Source organism: Schistocerca gregaria, chromosome 2 (genome assembly GCF_023897955.1).
Source record: "Schistocerca gregaria isolate iqSchGreg1 chromosome 2, iqSchGreg1.2, whole genome shotgun sequence".
Lineage (NCBI taxonomy): Eukaryota > Metazoa > Arthropoda > Insecta > Orthoptera > Acrididae > Schistocerca > Schistocerca gregaria.
In genome coordinates, this window is record NC_064921.1 from 697,530,842 (window position 1) to 697,554,622 (window position 23,781).

The 23,781-nt window shown below is 44.7% G+C and overlaps 1 protein-coding gene across 1 annotated transcript in view; it reads left to right on the forward strand.

The window, feature by feature from the left end:
• Positions 1–23,781, forward strand: part of LOC126335939 (agrin-like) — a 366,195-nt gene that overhangs the window by 130,494 nt on the left and 211,920 nt on the right. The window contains exons 8-9 of the mRNA XM_049999415.1: positions 3,163–3,375; positions 13,539–13,928. Of these exons, the coding sequence (XP_049855372.1) occupies positions 3,163–3,375; positions 13,539–13,928 (603 nt within the window). The remainder of the gene's footprint in view (positions 1–3,162; positions 3,376–13,538; positions 13,929–23,781) is intronic.

Below are 23,781 nucleotides of genomic sequence, written 5' to 3' on the forward strand. Positions count from 1 at the left end.
ATGCCTTCCTCTACCATCACAGTCAGCATATCTCTGGAAATACCGTCTATATCTAGCGATTTATTGTTTTTCAAATGCTCAATGGCATTTCCGATTTTACTAAATAGAATATCATATTCTGTGTCTGAAGTCATAGATATGTTCTCTTCTTCGATGCTATTTCCTCAGTAATACATCGTTTCGCAGTGTTGTTTCCAGCAAACTATTGCTAATTATTGTGAATAATCTATATCAGCCTTAGCGCAGTTTGAGCTCTTGGATAAAGCTTCTTGTCTTCTTTAAGAGATCATGCGTTTTGTTTAACTTTTGATGCTACTTTATTTCATCAGAAATTCTGGTGAAATACTGTGCCTTGTCAGTGGTATGTGTTTTTATGTATGTGTAACGTTATTGTGTTTACTGTATGCTGAGGTTTTTTTGGGTCCATTTGAGTTGCACGGTTAAGCAAACGGCCTAGGATATTAACATTTTCATGACGGTAACACGGCACTGCGGTCGAGTCATATAGAAGAGTTCTTGTTGTAGTATTCAGTCAAGATGCTGATCTGCTTGGACGGCTGTTTCTGTTTGTATATCTTTTACTGTATCTATGCATGTTATAAAGCCCCGCCCCCTCCCCCGCAGTTTCTGTTTGCATGTTCAGGCTGCTGTTACGAAGTAATATAGGGATTTTTATATGGTTTTCACTAACAGGTAGACTTACTAACGAGGACGCTTTGCGTAACCAATTCGTTATTGCCAAGAAATGATGAGTGAGTAATATATATATATATCGTTACCTGTTCTGTATTCGATTGGCGGTTGGAATGACATCTCATGGCAATGATGGAAGCTACCTGTCAGTCAGGTACAGAGGAGGCAATATTTGGCGGGAAGGACAGTAAAGTATACAACCGCAGTAACTCCAGAAAGCAGCGAAACTTGACCATATTCCATGGTGGTAGTCTTAGCAGTAAAGCACTTGGGTTCGTATATTGGTCAGGCCACGGACTTTTCAGTTTGCCTGTTAACCTAGCAGTCATGTCTCAGTTATGTGGAGATTCGCCATAAATGCAACGTGCTTCGGATCCACAGTAATCTTTGCATGGTTGCATAAAGAAAACGTTAGGGACACGCAAGTCGCCAAAGTGGCGTCCAATTAGAGGACTTGCGCCAGGCCAAAAAGTCACACGAAATTACTATTGTCAGAATTTCTTCTTCTATACATATTATAAATTAAACTCCACCGCCGTCTGTGTGTGAAGCCTAATCTCAGGAACTGCTGTAGAGAATTCTGATATGGTTTCCAGTGATAGACATATTTATTCCGGTTGAAGGGTTGTGTGTAATTTACTAGTTGACAAATTTTCTACTAAAAACGAAAACAAAAAAATGAACACTGCTTGTAGAGACGTCCCGAAAAATTTTTATTTCCATTTATCCTTGAAAACACATTTTAAATTATGAAACAACCGTAGAGAGCAATATTCATAATGGACACATCTATCAAAATGAAGCAACAAAATCTCAGGTAGTTTCTGTACACCGGGAGCAGGCAGGCACAATGCCGCAGTTTTTGACGCATCTCAGTGTTTCTGACGTTATGTGTCGGGGGGCTAACAGAAGAGAAGTGTGTGCCAAATTTGATTGAAATCTGTAGAATGGTTTAGGAGAAGATGTAGAACGTGTTCACACACACACACACACACACACACACACACACACACGGGCGAATAAAATAATAGATGTACATTTTATAATACATTGAAGCACCAAAGTAGCTGGCATAGGCATGCGTATTCAATTACAGAGATCCAGTAAACAGACAGAATACGGCACTGCGGACGGCAACACCTATATAAAACAACAAGTGTCTAGCGCAGTTGTTAGATCGGGTGCTGCTGCTACAATGTCAGGTTATCAGGATTTAAGTCAGTTTGAACATGGTGTTAAAGTTGGCGCACGAGCGATGGAACACAGCATCTCCGAGGTAGGGATGAAGTGAGGATTTTCCCGTACGACCATTTTACGAGTGTACCGTGAATAACAGTAATCCGGTAAAACACCAAATTTTCGACATCACTGGGGCCGTAAAAAGATCCGGGACCAACGACGAGTAAAGGGAATCATTGAACATTACAGAAATACAACCCTTCTGCAAATTGCTGCAGATTTCAGTGATGCGCCATGAATAAGTATCAGCGTACGAACCATTCAACAAAACATCATCGATATGGGCTTTCGTAGCCAAAGGCCGATCCGTGTACCCTTAATGACTGCATGACATAAAGCTTTACGCCTCGCATGTGCCCGTCAGCACCGACATTGGACTGCTGATAACTGGAAACGAGTTGCCTGGTAGGACGAGTCTAGTTTCAAATTGTATGGAGCGGATGGACGTGTACGGATATGGAAACATCCTCGGGAATCAGTGGAACCTGCATTTCAGCAGGGACTGTTCAAGCTGGTGGATGCTCTGTAATGGCATGGGGCGTGTACAGTTGGAGTGATATGGGACCCCTGATACGTCTACATACGACTCTGACAGGTGACACGTAGGTAAGAATCCTGTCTGAACACCTGCATTCATGTCCATTGTGTATTCCGATGGACTTGGACAATTCCAGCAGGACGATGCGACACCCCAAACTTCCAGAATTGCTACAGAGTGGCTCCAGGGACACTCCTCTGAGTTCCACTGGCCCCAAAACTCCCCAGACATGAACGTTATTGAGCATATCTGGGATGCATTGCTGCGTTCTGTACAGAAGAGATCTCCACCTCCTCGTACTCTTGAGAATTTATGGACAGCCCTGCAGGATTCATGGTGTCAGTTTCCTCCAGCACTACTTCAGACATTAGTCCGTGCCACGACGTGTTGTGGCACTTCTGCCTGCTTGCCGGGACCCTACTCGATATTGGGCATGTGTACCAGTTTCTTTGGCTCTTCAGTGTATGTTTGGATGGATTACCACTTCACCAAACAAATAGCCCAGCCGAAGATACTTGTGCAGCGTGAAGCAGGAACGGATCGCTACTCTTAATTTATTATACGCCACAGGAAACATCAACTAAGGCTGCGAGTGGTAAGTTCCGGGGTGGAGTTGCAGCCCGGCAGACCTTTCACGTTCGCCGCAGACTGTGCACGGGGAACCGAGCGCCGGCGTCTTGTTTGGTCCGCAGACGAGTGCGAGGGCGTCTCGTGCGAGGTGGGCGCGGAGTGCGTGGCGGGCGAGTGCGTGTGCGTGGAGGCGTGCGAGCGCGGCGAGCCGGCCTGCGGCTCCGACGGCCGCACCTACCCCAGCGTGTGCCACCTGCAGCGCGCCGCCTGCCTCGCCGCCGCAGACATTCACCTGCTCTTCTTCGGCGACTGCCAGGACCAGCTCTCCTCCTCCGGTAAGTCCACGGCCCCTACCCTGTCTTTCTTTCTCGGTGTCGTTCGCAACAGACTCAGTATACCTACTTAACCCTGTGGCGCATAGCGTCCACTACAGTGGACAGCTGTTAACGGTCGCTTCTTTGGCTTTTTCGATCAGTCCTGAGGCTGCAAATGCAGACACTTCACTGCAGTCGGCACTCCCTGCTGTTGTTGTGTCGTGCATGCATTTTCAGCCCCTGACTGATTGAAAACGGCAGGACATTGACCATTATAAGTTGTCCACTGCAGTGAAATTCATGCACCACAGGGTTAATACGCTACACTGTCCGACGTTACGAGGAACAAATATGTTGGACTTTAAATTAAACAATATAGCTCTCGTTGTCTTCAATGCGGAAGATAATTTCAGCTTTCCTTTCCCGTGAACATAGTAATTGAAATAATGAAATAAAACTTCTCCTAGTGCTGTAAAGAAAATTAATCACTAGACATTATAGAAGTGCAAATTACGCGACATGACGACCCGCAGCTACGATATTTCAATTTTCAGTAACAAAAGTTTATCGCCTTTTGTATTTTCTCTAAACTCGAAAACTGGTGGAACCAACGACTTCAGTAAATCGTTAAAAGCCACTCGAGCCCACAATAAAGCGGCAGGTAAGCTCTCTATGTAAAATTTTAATGAACTTCAAAAGTGTTGCTAATCATTAACTATGTTCATCGCTAATCATTGAAAGACAATGAACCGTCGACTAAAACGCAACCTATTGGTGTCAAACCGACGCGCAACACTAAATTCTAAGTGCCGATTTGTGGTAAAAATCATCAGAATCTCTCACAGGTAAAACTGAGACAAAGTCCACCTTCAGTAACTGCTACCAGTGTTTGTTCCGCTATCATATAATCCATACAATAAAGGATCCTTCTTTCTATGTATTCGCAATACGTTACATTTGTCTATGTTAAGGGTCAGTTGCCACTCCCTGCACCAAGTGCCTATCTGCTGCAGATCTTCCTGCATTTCGCTACAATTTTTTAATGCTGCAACTTCTCTCTATACTACAGCATCATCCGTGAAAATCCGCATGGAACTTCCGACAATATCTACTAGGTCATTTACATATATTGTGAAAAGCAATGGTCCCATAACACTCCCTTGTGGCACGCCAGAGGTTACTTTAACATCTGTAGACGTCTCTCCATTGAGAACAACATGCTGTGTTCTGTTTGCTAAAAACTCTTCAATCCAGCCACACAGCTGGTTGGATATTCCGTAGGCTCTTACTTTGTTTATCAGGCGACAGTGTGGAACTGTATCGAACGCCTTCCGGAAGAGAAGGAAAATAGCGTTTACCTGGGAGCCTCTAGCTAATATTTTCTGGGTCTCATGAACAAATAATGCGAGTTGGGTCTCACACGATCGCTGTTTCCGGGATCCATGTTGATTCCTAGATTTTGGGTTTCCAGAAACGACATGATACGTGGGCAAAAACATGTTCTAAAATTCTACAACAGATCGACGTCAGAGATATGGGTCTATAGTTTTGTGCATCTGCTCGACGACCCTTCTTGAAGACTGGGACTACCTGTGCTCTTTTCCAATCATTTGGAACCTTCCGTTCCTCTAGAGACTTGCGGTACACGGCTGTAAGAAGGGGGCAAGTTCTTTCGCGTACTCTGTGTAGAATCGAATTGGTATCCCCTCAGGTCCAGTGGACTTTCCTCTGTTGAGTGATTCCAGTTGCTTTTCTATTCCTTTGACACTTAATTCGATGTCAGCCATTTTTTCGTTTGTGCGAGGATTTAGAGAAGGAACTGCAGTGCGGTCTTGCTCTGTGAAACAGCTTTGGAAAAAGGTGTTTAGTATTTCAGCTTAACGCGTGTCATCCTCTGTTTCAATGCCATCATCATCCCGGAGTGTCTGGGTATTCTGTTTCGAGCCACTTACTGATGCCCTTAGGTTTGTTAGGTTTAAGTAGTTCTAAGTTCTAGGGGACTGATGACCTCAGCAGTTAAGTCCCATAGTGCTCAGAGCCACAAGAGTACATGTGTACTGAACCACAGTGGTTAAAGCAGACCAGCTTGTGTTTCCGCAAGCCTGGCAAGCTTCATGGACCCGTTCAGTCTACTGCACGTGACGATAGGTCGCGCTGTCAATCCAACGTAGCAATCCAACTATATGTTTCCTTAGATAGTTTCACTGCAGCACAGTTATCATAACGGTGCGAACAGAAAAATGAACAAACCAAACGCAAAGGAGATTGAGGAGAAATTAAGAATTGGGGAATATATACCAGTCACGAAACAGAGCCCAAGTGAGCAGGGAAAAAGTTTTTCTCTGTTTATAATGAAGTTTCTAGTAAATCGGAAGATGTCTCGCAATGCAAATTGTGCCGGGAACCTCGAATACGTTACGACAGTTTGAAAATTTCACCAGCGCTTCCCTCACTCTATAAATATTTTGAAAGAAGACAAAGACTGACTAGTGTGTGGATATGTGTGCTACGCACCTGAGGCCATTTAGCAAGATTAAAGTTGTTGTAGATGTGACACATTATTATAGAAACTGAAATATGGTACCTATCCTTTCCTTATCTCCTGTGATATTTAAAAAAACTTATATTAAAACATTTAAAAAATTATAAATATTACACACAGCAAAAAAAAAAGAATCCCATTGGCTTATGGTTAAGGACCAATCCCAAACATCCCAGTTACTGAGTCATCAACAAACACTCACAGCTCAAGGGGGGGGAACCAGCCACATGAGGGGGGGCCTGCCCCCCCCCCCCCCCCCCCCCACCTCTTTGATTATATATATGTGACTGCTGCAACATACTTCGATATACACAGAATAGTCTACTATGCTTAAGAATATAGCGTTAAAGGAGCTACGCGAGGCTGGCTGGGCGCACTAGTATTGCTTGCACCCAAATTCACTTCCGGCAGTTGCGTAAGCCGCGCTGCGGTTACATAACGAAGTGACATTTTGCAGCATATAGTCTTTCTAAATTTAGGGCAAACATTTATTGAAACAGGAAAAATAGGCTCAGTTGACATTAAACACCGCATACACATCTTCGAAAAACAATTAAAATTGGTATAGCTTACTTTAGTTGGCTTTGCAGTGCAATAGACAACCTCACGTTCATAGGTGCAAAGGATCGACTTTCAGAGATGGCTCTGCTTACTAGAGAAAATACGTATTAGAGGTAACCTGATTATGGTTCGAATTGAGAATCGCCAGGACTAGTGGAAAGAAACCGTTTCGACAAAAAGTAAATAATCCCGAAAAACGCCGGAAAAGGAAAAATGACAAATAAAATTCACCATTTTCTGACATTCAATGACTGACAGTAATACATATTTCATTGAGCCATGTCTTGTGATCTTCTTCTCATGGCATTACAACCCTCTGTGGATTTTAGTCTCATCAACAAGTTTCCTCCATTCTGCCGTCTCCAGCGCCATCCTCGGACTCTGAGAGATTTCATATCTTCTTCCACATCATTTATCCATTGTTCTCGTGGCCTTCCTCTCTGTCTTCTTCCGGCTGGCCTCCATTAAAAAACTTTTTAGTTTTTCTTCCACTATCCATCCTGATGACATGTCCAAGACAGGCTATTCTTCTACTTTCTATAATTGTTACTATGTCAGCTCCTTGTATGTGGCGGTCCAGATCAGCATGCGTATTAGATCTCCAGATATCCATATCATCCTGAACTGCCTCATAGATCTCGCGCAGCAATCTAAGTTCAAATATCATGAGCTGCTGCTTATCAACACTCGTTAGCGTCCGTGTTTCGCATCCATAAATTACAACTGGCTTGGTCATGATCTCATCTAGTTGCTGCTTCAGCTGCCTTTTACTAATCTGGAGGCCAACAATTTCTTAAACTTAGGATGCGCAGTTTTATTTCAATTGGCATGGAATTTGTGCTGTTAATAAAGAACAAAATAAATAAAGAACTAAATAAAGAATAACTAAAAAGATTGTTTAATGGAGGCCAGCCGGAAGACGACAGAGAGGAAGGCCACCGAGACAGTGGATAAATGATGTGGAAGAAGATAGAGTCCGACGATGACCCTGGAGACGCCAGAATGGAGGAAACTTGTTGATGAGACTATAAATCCACAGAGGGTTGTAATGCCGTGAGAAGTTCTGAATATATTCAAAATCGAAACCACCTGCTGAATGTCTGTCCAAGTTATTATTTTCCTTTCTGTTGAAACTCATGTACTTTGTTTCATTTATAGAACTTCGATGGTATATCAAGCAGCAGCCAATCATTTAGCATTTGAGCACTATCGAGACTATCAAAGGCCTGCTTGAAGTCTACACAGAGGTTATGAAGCTCAGTGTTATATTCCTTTTCATGTATTTGCCTCAATACAAATATCTGGTCTGTTGTTATAAGTCCGGAATCCACGCTGATATTCCCCCAGAATCTCTTCCGCATATGCTGCTAATCTGTTGTCGATAGTACTAGAGAAGATCTTATAGGTTACATCCAGCAGGGTAATTCGTCGGTAATTTGAACAGTAGGTCTTGTTTCCTTTCTTGCGTATTGGGTGAATTACACCTGAGGTCCATTCTTCCGGGGTTCTTTCCTGATATGATATCAACTTAATAAGTTTGTGGATGCGCTTTTGGAGATCAGTTCCCCCATTTTTAGCACTTCTGCAGTTATTTCGTCGGTCCTGGTGCTTTGTAATTGTTTAGGCAATACATTATCTTCCGTACTTCCCCTAACGTTGGTTCCACTATTTGTGGATCAGAGGTGTAATAGATTGGCTGCTCATTCCTGGTAGGATTGCCCTCAAAAATTCCCTTGAAATATTCTCTCCATCTATACAGAACATGTTGTTTATCTGTCATCAGATTTGACTCTTTGTCCTTACAAACTGTTATTTTCGGTCCATGTTGTCAAGTTCCTTCTTTAATTTTCTTTTAGAATTTTTTTGGTTTCATTCCTTTGGTAGGCTCTTCTATCGCCTCTATCTTCCTCTTCATGGCTTCTTTTTTTTCCCTACATACCGTTGCTGCCTCTATTTTCTTTTCATTATACAATGTCTGATTCGATCTATTGTTCCGCTGCAAGCATTTCAGCCTTGCTTCTTGTTTCTGTTCCACTGCCTGCCTACATTCATCATCATACCAGTCTTCAATCCTAAGTCTCCTTGTTTCCCCCCAGTATTTCATGTGCTGTTGTCCTAATGGCATCTTTAATAGAGTTCCAGTCTTTGTCTATGTCATCTCCATCATCTTTTGTTTGTAACTCCGGTTTCAATCTGTTATGGCACTCCTGGACAGCACCCCTATCTTTCAGCTGTTCTAAATTCCATTCCTTTACTCAGGTACTACTTCCTTCGATAGCCATGGCAAGTTTTTATCTCATTTTGGCTCCTACTAGGTAATGGTCAGAATCAGAATTAGCTCCTCGGAAAGTGCGCATATTTTCCACATCGGATGCCCACCTCTTTGATATCAATATATGATCTTTTTGGTTTGCTTCATTTGTTTCTGGTATTTTCCAAGTCCCTTTGTAGATATTTTTCCTTGGAAAACAGGTACTTACTGCCTTCAACTTGTTTGCAGAAGCAAACTGGGCAACCATCATACCATTATTATTAGTTTTATCCGACTTTCCTTACGACACCCTCTTCTGAATGCCTCTTCCTTTCCCAGTTTTGCATTATAGTCGCCAAGAACTATTTTGGAATCAAATCTGGGTTCTCTGTCACAAACCTCCTGCAGTTGACCATGTAAGATGTCCACAGTATCTTCATTTGACTCTCCCGTAGGTGCATATACATTCACTAACGTCACATCGTGATATTTCCCTTCATACGAAGAGTACATATTCTTTCATTATGTGGTGTGAAAGCAATAACAGATCTACGCATATCTTTGGAGACTATAAACCCAATTCCACACTCCCCTTGTCTTTCGTCTTTTCCTAAATAGTACAGGAAGAATTTCTGCTTATAAATCCCTTCTCTTCTCTTCCACCTGATTTCCTGCAGTGCAACAACTCCCATTCCATACCTTAGCACCTCTTCTGCAAACACTATTCATAGCTCCCGTTTGCAACCGTGTACGCACGTTCCATGTTCCAAATTTAAGCACTGGTAAATCCATATTCCTGTTTCCTAGCACAGTTTGTCTTCATAGGGGCAGTCCGACATTCCTTGAAGAGTTATTCGCAATAGCATTTTTTCATTTATTATTTTTTTTCCAGGCGCTCGACCCCCACCCTGTAGGACCGGGCTTTCATTTCAAGGTTAGCTCCCTTAGAGGAGTCGACGACCCAGCGTATCCAGCCCCCATCCCCTACCCTATGTTGTGGGACACACTTCGTCTGGCTCCTCAGTCGAGGCCTCCCCTGCTTGGGTATCGATGCCAGTAGCTACGCTACCGCCGGCGCAGCTCTCGATCTCATCAAAGCACGCAAACCCTCCCGCAAGGCATTGAAGATGCGTACGATAAGACGGTGTCGCCTGGGAGGGCAGGTCTAGTAATAGTCGAACAAAAAATGACTTTTAATCAACTTCCGAGCTCTAATCCTAATACTACAAAGTGCACAGAAATAATTGCTACGTAGCGTAACAGAGACTGGGAGGCAAGCAAGACTCCTTTAGCCTGCTTGGTTTGAGTGTAACTTGGCGTGGTTGGGAGTAAAACTGCTGGTAACGTGCGGCATCTTGCTTGCATGGCTAACAGCTTGTGCAGGTTAAAGCGGAATGTGTACATACATCTCTGTCTAGTAACCCGTCCTGCCCCGAGTGGCTAAAGGTATCCCTGTTCACGTGAGTTATATTTAGGTGAGAAATGTCTCGCTGTTACAATGTTTGATGAAGCAGGAGTAATTTTCCGGAAACGGTAGCCTTTTGAAGTGCCATTGTTGCAGAGGCGAATTTTACTTATTGCGCGTTGTTTAACTCAATTTACGTTTTTTGCTCCGTGAACTTCAAACCTACCAATCAATGCACACTCTGGTCCAATATCTTTCTGTGTCGTTCAAACGCACAAAAACGAAAAAAGAAACTCCATGGTCACAGAACGAGCCTTAACATCACACTCTTTCTACAATGACGGAAAAAATCTCAACACCAAAAAATAACTGATTTAGAGTACTGAAATTTAGGGAATACATTTGTCTGTGGAAAAACAAAATTAAGTGATTAACATTTCAAAATCACAGGATATTGTAAGCGCGGGATAAGACACTGCCAACGTGAAATGCTGGTGCAATAATAACCGGTGTAACCGCCAGAATTCTGAACGCAAGCTTGTAAACGTGCATGCATTGTATTGTATAGGTGCCGGATGTGGGATAGAGTTTCATGCCTGTTGCACTTGGTCGATCAATACAGAGACCGCTAATGCTGTTTGTGCGTGACGCCAGAGTTGTCGTCCGATGTTGTCCCATATGTGCTCGACTGGAGACTGGTGACTGAGCAAGGCAAGACAACATGTCGACAATCTGTACAGCGTGATGGGTTACAAAAGCGGTAAGTGGACAGGCGTTATCATGTTAAACAACATCTCCTGGAATGCTGTTCGTGAATGGAAACACAAGATATCGAATCACCACATTGACGTACAAATTTGCACTCAGGTTGCGTAGGCTACCCCAGACCATAACTGCAGGTGTAGGTCCAATGTGTTTAGCACGCAGACAGATTGTTTGCAGGCCCTCAACTGGCCTCCTAACCAACACACATCTATCACTGGCACCGCGACAGAACCAACTTTGATCAGAAAACACAACAGACCTCCACCCTGCTCTCCAATGAGGTACCGTTTAATACCAATGAAGTCGCAAATGGCGGTGGTTTGGGGTCAGTGGAATGCACGCTACAGGGCGTCTGGCTCGGAACTGTCCTTGAAGTAACCGATTTGCAGCAGTTCGTTGCATCAATGTGGTGCAAAATGCTGCTCAAACTGCTGCTGCAGATGCAGTACGGTGCAACAGGGCCATACGCCGAACACGACGATCTTCACTCGCGGCTGTGTCACATGGCCGTCTGCAGCCCGGTCTTCCTGCGACCGTACATTCCCGTGACCATCACTGCCAGCAATCATGTATAGCGACTACGTACATTCCTGCGAAGTCCTTCTGCAATATCATAGAAGGAACATCCAGCTTCTCGTAGCACTAGTATACGACCTCGTTCAAACTCAATGAGCTGTTGATAATGGCGTCTTTGTCACCTTAAAGGCATTCTTGACTAGCACCAACACACCAAGTACACTACTGGCCATTAAAATTGCTACACCAAGAAGAAATGCAGATGATAAACGGGTATTCATTGGACAAATATATTATACTAGAACTGACATGTTATTACATTTTCACGCAATTTGGGTGCATAGATCCTGAGAATACAGTACCCAGAACAACCACGCCTGGCCCTAATAACGGCCTTGATACTCCTGGGCATTGAGTGAAACAGAGCTTGTATGGCGTGTACAGGTACAGCTGCCCATGCAGCTTCAATACGATACCACAATTCGTCAAGAGTAGTGACTGGCGCATTGTGACGAGCCAACTGTTCGGCCACCATTGACCAGACGTTTTCAATTGGTGAGTGATCTGGAGAATGTGCTGGCCAGGGCAGCAGTCGAACATTTTCTGTATCCAGAAAGGCCCGTGCAGGACCTGCAACATGCGGTCGTGCATTATCCTGTCGAAATGTAGGGTTTCGCAGGGATCGAATGAAGGGTAGAGCCACGGGTCGTAACACATTTGAAATGTAACGTCCACTGTTCCAAGAGCCGTCAATGCGAACAAGAGGCGACCGAGACGTGTAACTAATGGCACTCCATACAATCACGCCCGGTGATATGCCAGTATGGCGATGACGAATACACGCTTCCAATGTGCGTTCACCGCGATGTCGCCAAACACGGATGGGACCATCACGATGCTGTAAGCAGAACCTGGATTCATCCGAAAAAATGACGTTCTGCCATTCGTGCACCCAGGTACGTCGGTGAGTACACCATCACAGGCGCTCCTGTCTGTGGTGCAGCGTCAAGGGTAACCGCAGCCACGATCTCCGAGCTGATAATCCATGCTGCTGCAAACGTCGTCGAACTGTTCGTGCAGATGGTCGTTGTCTTGCAAACGTCCCCATCTGTTGTCTCAGGGATCGAGACGTGGTTGCACGATCCGTTACAGCCATGCGGATAAGATGCCTGTCATCTCGACTGCTAGTGATACGTGGCCGTTGGGATCCAGCACGCCGGCCAGAGTGGCCAAGCGGTTCTAGGCGCTGCAGTCAGGAACCGCGCGACCTCTACGGTCGCAGGTTCGAATCCTGCCTCGGGCATGGATGTGTGTGTTGTCCTTAGGTTAGTTAGGTTTAAGTAGTTCTAAGTTCTAGGGGACTGATGACCTCAGAAGTTAAGTCCCATAGTGCTCAGAGCCATTTGAACCATTTGGATCCAGCACGGCGTTCCGTGTTACCCTCCTGAACCCACCGATTCCATATTCTGCTAACAGTATCTCCACCAACGCGAGCAGCAATGTCGCGATACGATAAACCGCAATCGCGATAGGCTACAATCCGACCTTTATCAAAGTCGGAAACATGATGGTACGCAATTCTCCTCCTTACACGAGGCATCACAACAACGTTTCAACAGGCCACGCGGGTCAACTGCTGTTTGTGTATGAGAAATCGTTTGGAAACTTTCCTCGTGTCAGCACGTTGTAGGTGTCACCACCGTCGCCAACCTTGTGTGAATGCTCTGAGAAACTTATCATTTGCATATCACATGCGGTTAAATTTCTCGTCTCTAACACGTCATCTTCGTGGTGTAGCAATCTTAATGGCCAGTAATGTACAATTTGGAAGGTATATAATGCTCAAGACCGTTGCAACGCGTATTTAAAGCAAACCTGAGTTTCATAATGGCGCTACTAGCGCCATATGCAACTCCCGAGGCCTCTTTCAGATCCAGAAACACGCCTACTAAAATTCGTTTATGTCTCACAACTCCTTCTTGGTGTTGCGATTTTTTTTTCCGTCAGTGTCTTTTTCCGTCACCTGCATATTCCACAAACACTGCAGTCTACAATGACGAGAGACGCAGAATCACACTTTTACTGTAGTGCCAACTAGTCTCCTGAAGACGCTACCACGCCGTTGACGAGCAATGTTTTCGCAGAAGAAGAAGACCTGACTACGGTCCCGACGACGCTGCAGACGGAGGCGGAAGAGGTAGTATTCCAGCCGCTGCCCGGTGGCGCCTTCGAGCTGGACCTGGACTCGTGGCAGACGTCGCTTGAGAACACGGTGGACGCGGAGCGCGAGGCCTGCCTCAACATCGAGTGCGACTTCGACGCGACGTGTCGGCTGGGGCCCGACGAGTACCCGCACTGCACCTGCCAGTTCGACTGCGGCGCCGAGCCGGAGGCGGGAGCGGCCGGCAGCGGGAGCGGGAGCGGGCCCGTATGCGCCTCCGACATGCGCACCTACCCGTCAGAGTGCGCCATGCGCATGGAGGCATGCCAGAGCCAGAAGGAGCTGCGCCTCCGGCCCATGGAGCTCTGCCAGGGTAAGGACCAGCCAGCCTTCTCTACCACAAAACGTACACGTCTTCGTCTGGGTTCGTATCACGTACAGTCGCGTGGTAGATCAGTACATTAACGGAAATTGTTAGACCATGAGAACCTGGACTCATACCAAATGTAGTGTTTTCAAGCTTGTGCGATACGTTGATCAAATTTCATCCTTGGGAAAGCATATTTTCAGCACAGATTAAAGACCTTCCTACACATAAAGATTAGTGTGACTACATGATGACGACTGGGTGTGTCTAAAGTTAATGGAAATTTAAGGCGGAAATTGCTTATTAGCATCTTTCGGACTTGGGCAAGGGCGAATCATTGGATGACGAAGACTGGACCATCTCACCGACAAAGGCAGTAGTGCAAAAGACTGCAGAACGAGGGCCGACCAGATGGACTCACGACAACAGTGTGGCAAGATGACTTGGCACGAATCCTTCCAAAAAGACTGCACCAAACACGAGAAGACCGTAGGATTGTTCGACTGTCTCTGACCAATAGAAGGATGACTACAGCTCATACTCGGACAGACATTACACTCGTTATATCAATACCTATCTCCAGGAAAAAATTAGTAGAAGAGGGCTGAGATCTCGAGTTGCCATGCGTCGTTAACCGCTGATATCATACTACGGACAACAGACTTGCATGGCGCAGAGCCAGAGTCAACAGGCACATTGAGTGGTTTTCAGTGATGACTCTTTCTTCGGTTTGTTACGGTCAGATCGACGTCCTGCTGAAAGGCCACAGAAAGCAGCGATTCTCGAGATCTATACCTCTCCAAGTCCTGGAATCGTAGTGTGAAAGCTGTTGGATACGATAACAGAAATGATTTGGTAATTATTGAAGGGAGGTTGAATGCTCGTCAGTATTTTTATTTGGCAAGGATGATAAACCCTGTAGCCACACTCTGCAAGACCACAGTACCAAGTGATATTTTTCGGTAGGATAATGCAAGACCATAACTACAGTTCACACCACAAACACCTTGAGGAATGTAAGGAGCTTTAAATGACCTGCCCGGTTCATTAATTTGTCAAGGATAGAGAATGTCTGAGATGCGATGGGAGGCTGTATACTTTCACACTACCCTTGAGCCTGCAAACTTCATGTACTGGCACAGCAAGCCTTTCAGGCAGGGGAAGAAATTTCTCAAAATGATGTTTGGAGGCTATTTGGATACATTGCATGACGAATACTGGAGCATTTTTGTGTCTATGCGGGTCACGCCTGTCATGTTGTTGATGGACTTCATTTGCGAATGGAATGAAACTTAAATCTTTCGATATTTCACGGTAACGGAGAACTTTTTATCCAAGGACTCCATTGTTTAATCGTTTAGTACTCTTAGGTGATAACATCTCCACAAAGTATGATAAATAGGGCACTGGTACTTCATGTTGTAACATTTCCCACTTCTGTCAATACAATTTGCTTCGAGGACATCCTCGTCTTTACCAGATTTACCGCCTGGTGAACAAAGGCATTAGTAAAAATGATAGAAAAGGCGACTATATATCGGACTTCCAGTGGTCGCCATAAAAGCGTGTATTGAAACGTCATTCACTCAACTTCTTTTTTAAACTGCGATGTAGAGACTAACGCAGCGTCCTTGTCTTAAACTTGACTTTCTGTTCAGGGCACTTCATGATACGTCAAGAATGGCGTTATTGGTCTGTTATTAAGGAATACAGACCGTTCGTTAGCGTACCTGCATCACGTCACATCTGGCGCTCTCCCTGTTGCAGCTGACGCATTCGAAACGTGGCTCCTATAAAAGAAAGTGGATAGCGGCTGGTCGTTCACAGAGAAGTGTACATATTCTTTTAATTTTGTGTCCCACTGGAGAACATGTTTTAACTATGTAGCGCTTTTTCCTCTTTTTCCTCCGAATACCTCTTCATCCATTCGCTGTGTTTTTCCTTTCCCGTTCATCTATACATTCTAAAGATTGTCAAGATGGCTTCTCAGCAAATCTCTGAGTGTTCATCATTATTAGAAATTTTGGTCTATCTTTTTATTACAGTACTTCTTCCTGTATGTCAATTTCTTTTCGTGATCATGAATTTTTGTTAGCCAACTGGTAAGCTCAATCTAAAACTGAAATCTTTTGTGAGCCTGTTGAACATGCTTTCTACATAAATGATACAAAAAACTGTAATCGTCATTTTCCGATTATATCTGTCACTATTTCTGTAACTTGATGGGTTTCTTTTGAGATATTAATCATTCGAATTCCATTCTCATCTTTTGGTCCTAGAATTTTACTCAAAATATTTCTTTCTTGTCTTTTGATATTTTTGATTTGAGATCTGCTGTCAGATTCATATGCGCAAAATACTTGTTTTAACAAGCGCAATGTAATGTCGTAATTTTGCATTCTGTAATAGAGATTTTTTTATTGTAACTGCTTCAAGCCAATTTGTACAATCTTCTTAGTTTTGCAGTTCTTTATTTGCTAGCTTCCCGACTTATCCAATTAGCTCATTTTCTCACCTAAATATCTCAACTTGTCTACCGTTGGAAGACTTTTCCGAATCTGTTGACTGACTGTTGGTTGTTGAATCCAAATAAGTTCAAAGATCACCGTATAATACCACTATACTTATTGCATGTCATTAATCAGCCGACTTCATACAAGCGAGACGCACGGCTGAGCGTCTGTTGCGGATGCTGAACAATTTGTGCCTGCCCTGACAATCGCCAGTCAAATGACTTGAGTTCGCCCCAACGCTGGCGTGCTTTAATACGCGCCTTAACTTCGCACCACAAGATATACGTAAGCCTTTAATTACAACTGCTGTAGCTTGATTTATACGGCAGTTCCATGTCTTCCCAGTCGCTCCTCGCTGTAGCATGGAACTTGTATGAAAGCGACAGGGCTTCTTCCCTTCATTTAGTACCAAAGAATCCAGACGGCTGGCGTCCCTGTGGCGACTATAGAGGGCCGACATTGGGCAGAGTAAAAGCCTATAACCAAATATGCAGCAAGACTTTTCTGCACTTTATCGAAGAAGCATTGCGGTGACTGCACTTGCGCTTCGCACACATAAATGATGGCATAATCTTCCAAAGGTCTGATGACTGCAGAATCCTCATAAATCCAGAGAAATGCGTCATCGGTGCTAAACAAAGTAACGTTCCTGGGATTACTAGTTTCCGCAACCGTACGTGTCCACCACTTATCCAGTCGCAAAAACGGTGCGATAATCTTTCGCCGTCGTTTATTACCCCGAGCTACTGAGGAAGCAGTTATAAGAGTCGAAGAACACGAAATAGAAGCAACAGATGATAAGGTAGTGAAACAGGTTTGCATCTCATCATCGATCTTACACACTCTGTACGTTGTGCAGGCAGTAAAGGAAACCAGGGGGAAATATAGAAAGGGAGCTAAGGTTCAGGGGGAAGAAATTAAAACTTTGAGATTTGCTGATGTAGGAAACAGCAAAGAATTTTGTTAATCAGTCGAACGGAATGGATATTTCTTGACACAAGGTGTAAGGTGAACGTCAGCACAAGTATTACATGGGTAACGGAGTATAGGAAAATTACCGGTCCTGTCACAGTAATGTGGTCACCACCTATGTTCGACATCAAAGTGCTGTAACCACTCACAGACGGCAGGTTGTAGCACTAGCAGCGGAGGTATACGAAGCATGTCGGGGGATGAGGATGGGGGGCTGGACGCAGAAAACAATGCTGTCGTTGTCATGCCGCGGATACAGAGCGATTTATCTGATGTCCAAAGGGGCGTGATCATTGGCTTTCGAGCCAAGGGTGGAAGCATTTCCAAAATGGCTAAGTTTGTAAACTGTTCGAGTGTCGCCGTGGTTAACGTATACCGCGCATGGCAAAATGACAGTATCCAGAACTGGTGCGTAGGCAACTGTGTTGCACAGTAGCAGTAGACCAGGGCTTCCCAACTTTTTCAGCTGGCGGACCCCTTCTTCATTCGAAAATCCATGGCGGACCCCTAGTCAGTCAAGAGCACAGTAACTTTAAATTTCAGAGCGAAACCCATGGGAACTGAAAGCTTCTTAATGCAAGTTCCCTGTTCCCACTAAGCCCCCCTCCCCCCCCCCCCCCCCTGAAGTATCAATAGTCTTTGGTTTAGAGATGAATGAAAACAACTTGAAGGTCAAAGATCGACTTATGAAATAGGTAGTGCACTGACAAAGAATGTTTAACATTTAATGATGCCTGGGGCCGCATACGTGCTAGCGAGCACTGTGATTGATTGACAAAGGTCGCTCCGCGCATGCGTTAAAGGTTTAAGCGCATCTACCGCCGTGAGCCGGCGCACAAATGACCACCGTATTGTTGCGAAACAGTCGAGCAGAGAAGCCTTATTCTCCGGCACTGAACTGTGTATGCGTTCTCATTTAGGAACCGCAAAGGCTGCTTGGGAACACGACCTGAAGTACGAAAAAAAAAATAGTGATGTATTTGATTTTCACATTTTCATTCAATAATTTTACTCATTATTTTGCACGATTTGGTGAAGGGCGACCGCGGACCTCCTAGAAAGAGCCGGCGGACCCCTAAGGGGTCTGCGGACCACACGTTCGGAAGCCCTGCAGTAGACGGAAGGTTTGAACGGCGGCTGCAGAGATGCGTACGGGTGAATAGACGAGGAACTGTTGAACAACCGACCGCCCAGATGAACCAAGGGGTTAACAACGGTTCCTCCTCAACGACTGTTCAGTGAGCATTGCTGAGTGTGGGCCTCTGCAACAGGTGCCTGGTTCATGCACCAATGCTGGCTGCTGTTCATCAGCGACGAAGGCTGAAATTTGCACGCCGGCACCGCAACTGGGCGTCCACTGAGTGGCCTTTTCAGATGAATCACGTTTTATGCTACATTGAACAGACGACTGTTAGCGTGTACGACGTGAAATGTGCGGAAGAAAACACCCTGCAACAGCCGTCGGCAAGGTCCAGGCTGGAGGAAGGAGGGTCATTGTCTGGGGAATGTTTTACTGGCATTCCCTCAGTGATGTCCCTATTCAGGAAGGCGTAATGTATCAACACAAGCATGCATGTCCATGTCCACTCCTACATGCAGTTTGTTTTTCGTCAGTGTGCTACAGAAGAATGCTGAAGATTAGATGGGATTGTCACATAACTAATGAGGTGGTATTGAATAGAATTGGAGAGAAGAGAAATTTGTGGTACAACTTGATTAGAAGAAGGAATCAGTTGGTAGGACATGTTCTGAGGCATCAAGAGATCACCAATTTAGTATTGGAAGGCAGCGTGTAGGGTGAATACACTAAACAGAAGAAGGATGTAGGTTGCAGTAGGTACTGGGAGATGAAGAAGCTTGCACATGATAGAGTAGCATGGATAGCTGCATCAAATCAGTCTCTGGACTGAACACCAAACAACAACATGGTGGCATCAATCAGTAGGACAGTGGAAAGTGTCACACAGCTCGCAGAGAACGTGCGTGGTTCGAAGAGCACCAGGATGGATTTACCGTACTGTCCTGGCCACCAAACTCTCTGGATAGAAACTCAGTCGAGAGTCTGTGGGACTACCTCAGACAGGTTGTTCGCCCCGTGGATCCTCAACAGAGAAACGTAGCTCAGCTGGCCGCGGCACTAGAGTCAACATGGCTCCACATGCCTGTCCGTACCTTCCGGAACCTAACGGACTCCCTTCCGTCACGTCTCGCAGCGGTCCATGAAGCACATAGTGCTTATTCAGTATTTTGGTAGGTACTCACATTAATATGAGTGGACAGTGTAAATCACGCGACATAAGTTAGCAGACGATAAATGTACACGTTTGGGAGAGAAAAGCGACCAATGTGACGATCTGGCATTACGTCGACTCGATAGCAAACAACGAAAACGGGAGTATTTCTTAGGTTTTTACTAATATTCACACTTTTCACATTTTCTCGTGCAACGTGGCTGCCAGACCTCGGTTCATGCAAAATCTTAAGGTCCCCGGTCTTTTCCAAGGCACCAAAACCGGCCAATTATTCAATAATCGATAACTAAAACTTGAAATTATACTAGTAAATAGACGAGTTCTGGTCTATTAGCAGCAATATAACTAACGATGGCCGAAATACAGAGGATATAAAACGCAGACTGGTAATAGAAAGAAAACAATCTCTGAAAAAAGGAATTCGTTAACGTCTAATATAAATTTAAGTTTCAGGAAGTCTTTTGTGAAGATATTTGTATGGAGTGTAGTTTTGTACGCAAGTAATATGTGGACGATACGAAGTTTAGACAGGAAGACAATAGAAGCGTTTGAAATGTGGTGCTACATAAGAATGGTGAAGATTAGATGAGTAGACCGAATAACTAATAGAGAAGTAAAAGTAAAGGTAAAGTCTGTGGCGCAATTCTGTTATCGGGCTATTGGCCTTAGGGAGAGATCAGCCGTTCTTTGCCGCTGCACTAGGAGGGGGAGGGTGGCGAGCCGGTCACCCCAGGTGCGTTTTTTCCCCGGGAAAGATCCCCGGTACTTATTTAATAGCAGACTGAGTGGACCTAGGGCAGTTCTGAAGCAACTGGAACGAGGAAAAAATATCCGCCCCCATTCGGGATTCAGGAAGAACCTCCTGGGCTGAAGTCTAGTGGTCTACCAGCTAGACCACCATGGCCACAATGAAGAGGAACTGAATGTAATTGGAGAAAAAAAGAAATTTGTGACGTAACTTGACTAAAGGGAATGATCGTTGGAGTGAACTGTGTGTGTGTGTGTGTGTGTGTGTGTGTGTGTGTGGAGGGTAGGCTGGAGGCAGGGTCGGCGGGGGGGGGGGGGGGGGGGAGTAAAATTATAGAGGTAGACCCAGGCTTCACTAAAGTAAGCAGTAGCTGCAGATAGTAGCATTTATGTGGAGGTGAAGAGGCTTGCGCAGTATCGACTGCGTGGAGAGCTGCTTCAAACCAGTCTTCTGACCGAAGACCGCAAAATCAGAATAAAAGGCCAAGCATCTGCAAGAGTGTAGACAGTCAGCAGTTATGGTGCTCTTTCCTCATTTTTGTGAGTCAGTTGGCAGTGTTCTCGGGCTATTGCTATCCTCCTTGCTCTGTGACATGCTTTCAGCAGAATAGAGGTGTTCTTCGATAGTGTGGTTGCTCACATGTTATTATTCTCCAGCGTTGCATCGACAAGCGATGGCGCTATGGCCCATACACCAGCTACGACCCTCGGAGCTATCTGAAAACAGTCCTTGTCAGCTACATTCTGTTGAGGACATCAGTGCACTGTGGTACTTGCCATTTGAGCAAAATGGTAGTACTAACAGCTGATCGTCAACATAGTGGCAGTGAAAATCGCAGATCAGTCTCTGTACGACTTCGGAGAGAGACCCATACATACGACCACAATTAAATCGGTAAGATCCCACGTGTTGATGGCAACTGTTACTGTAGAAGCAGAAATAGGTTTCTTTGGTGGCGATGCAAGTACTATGATCAAGCCTACTGTAGAAACTTGAGCACTGGACATTGTAAACTCAACAAACGAAAGTGTCAAAATGTTTATTTAGTTTTCATCTTTTCGTTAAATAAAATCTTATGACATTATGACATTTTGTGGGCTAACTCTTCATTGAGGAAGAAAGCGCTTGTTGTACAGAAGCGCGTAACATGAATAACAGGTGGTGCCCACTCAACAACCTCCTATAGACGGTTACTTAACCTGTTAAGCATACTGACAGTAGCCTCACAGTACAATTACTCCATTACTAATTTATTTTCAAAGATCAATCGCAATTTGAAAACAATAGTAACGCTCACAGACATATTATAATAAGGAGAAATGGCAGCCTATTAGGGTCACTCAGTTCGAGTGTGACACAAGAAGTGAGATACATAGTCACAAAATCTTTGCAATTTCCCCAGGGATGTAAAGAATCTACAGTCGTTTGCAAAACTAAAGGAGGAAAGTAACTTTCGCATGAGATGTCATAGCAGCTCGATGAAACATAGACCATACATAGAAGGACAACTATTTTATAATACAGAGGGCAGCAATAAAACGAACAGAAATGACACTTTTATTCAAAGACAATAAATACACTGTAGATGCCGCGGTTCATACTAGTCCCCGAGACATTACAAAAGGCGGAATGTGAATCTTAACAAGGTGTGTGATTTTCACATGCATGTTCTGCATCGGGCTGCCATGTTGCCCGGTAGGTCTGCTAAGGAGTTCTCGTCGCAGGGACCGTCAACAATTGCTAGATTGTGGTTGGTGCGTGCGAACGTGGTGCAGTACGTGTCCCCAACGCATCCAACACGTGCTCGATGGGATTTAAGTCGGGGGAAGACCAGTCCGTTCGCTGAATACCCTCTCGTTCCAAAAGTTCCCCCACCTGCGCAGTTCTGTGCGGTCGCGCATTGTCATCCACATAAATATGAAATCAGGACCATAGCACAAGGGAAGGAATACAATATTACAATAACGTTCATCGGTGTCTGTACCATGTTCAAAGATTCTGAATGTAATGGGTACCAAAGGAACAATGTTCAGCAATGGTGAACGAATCATCAAATGCCGAGAGGTGGGAAACGCTTAACGGCTCTCAGGAACATTGTCAAACATGATCGTTCTGGTGGCCCAGGTGTCAAGGTGTGGCTTGGGCGCTCAGATGTCAGAATCTTTGAACACGGCACACTCATCGGTCAGCGTTATTGTGGCATGTACTCCTTCCCCAAGTAAGTCTTTTCGCGGCTCCATTCGGCCCTGACTTCATGTTTATGGCTGACATTGCACGACCACACCAAATAGCACAGGTGTAGGAGCTCTTGGAACTAGAGTACATTCGGGAAATGGACTGGCCTGCCCGATACCCAGCTTAAATGGCGTCGAGCACATGTGGAATGCGTTGGAGAGCCGTATTGTAGCATGTGTACATGTAGCAACGATCATCTACCGCGCTGGTGGACGAATGGAACGCCCTACTACATGAAGTCGTTACCAATCTTGTGGCCTTGATGGAAGCACGTTGCTGAGGATGCAATGCCGTCTATGGTAATAATACACCCTGGGAAAAACCATGGCCCGCCTTTTGTAATATCAAGGGGACCATGGTGATTATTGTCTTTGAATGAAAGTGTCGTTTCTGTTCGTTTCATTGTTTATTTCTTTCATTTATCTTCTGTAGCCGGCCGCTGTGACCGAGCGGTTCCATGCGCTTCAGTCTGGAACCGCGCGACCGCTACGGTCTAAGGTTCGAATCCTGCCTCGGGCATGGATGTGTGTGATGTCCTTAGATTATATAAGTTTAAGTAGTTCTAAGTTCTAGGGGACTGATGACCTCAGATGTTAAGTCCCATAGTGCTCAGAGCCATTAGAACCATTTGATTTATCTTATTTACTATACTGCAGCAGTTTTTTCTATGTATTGTCTAAGTTTCATTGAGCTATATTACTTGACAGGAAAACATCACGGAAAAGTTACTTTCGTCCCATGTCTTACACACCAGTGTAACAGGTAATAAGATTAACTTGAAACAGAAACTGAAGTCACGCCTCGTTGACAAATTCCCTATTCCGTAGTAGACTTTTTTACTATGTTATGAGATAATGCATGGATGTCTCTATGGAAGAGAGAGAGAGAGAGAGAGAAAGGGGGGAGACAGAAAGAGGGAGGGAAAGAGGGAGGGAGAAACTGAACATGGTTAAGTACATAATGAAGCAGTGGAATACTTTCTAAAATGCCTATTAGTAGATGGAATGGAGTGTACTCCAGAGGACCTCCTGAATCATACTGGGACGGCTGCAGCTTACATCGAATTCTGGATGAGCGAAATATGGTATATGTTATATTTTTTAGTATTTATTTCTGTATTTGACTAGTATATTTTTATA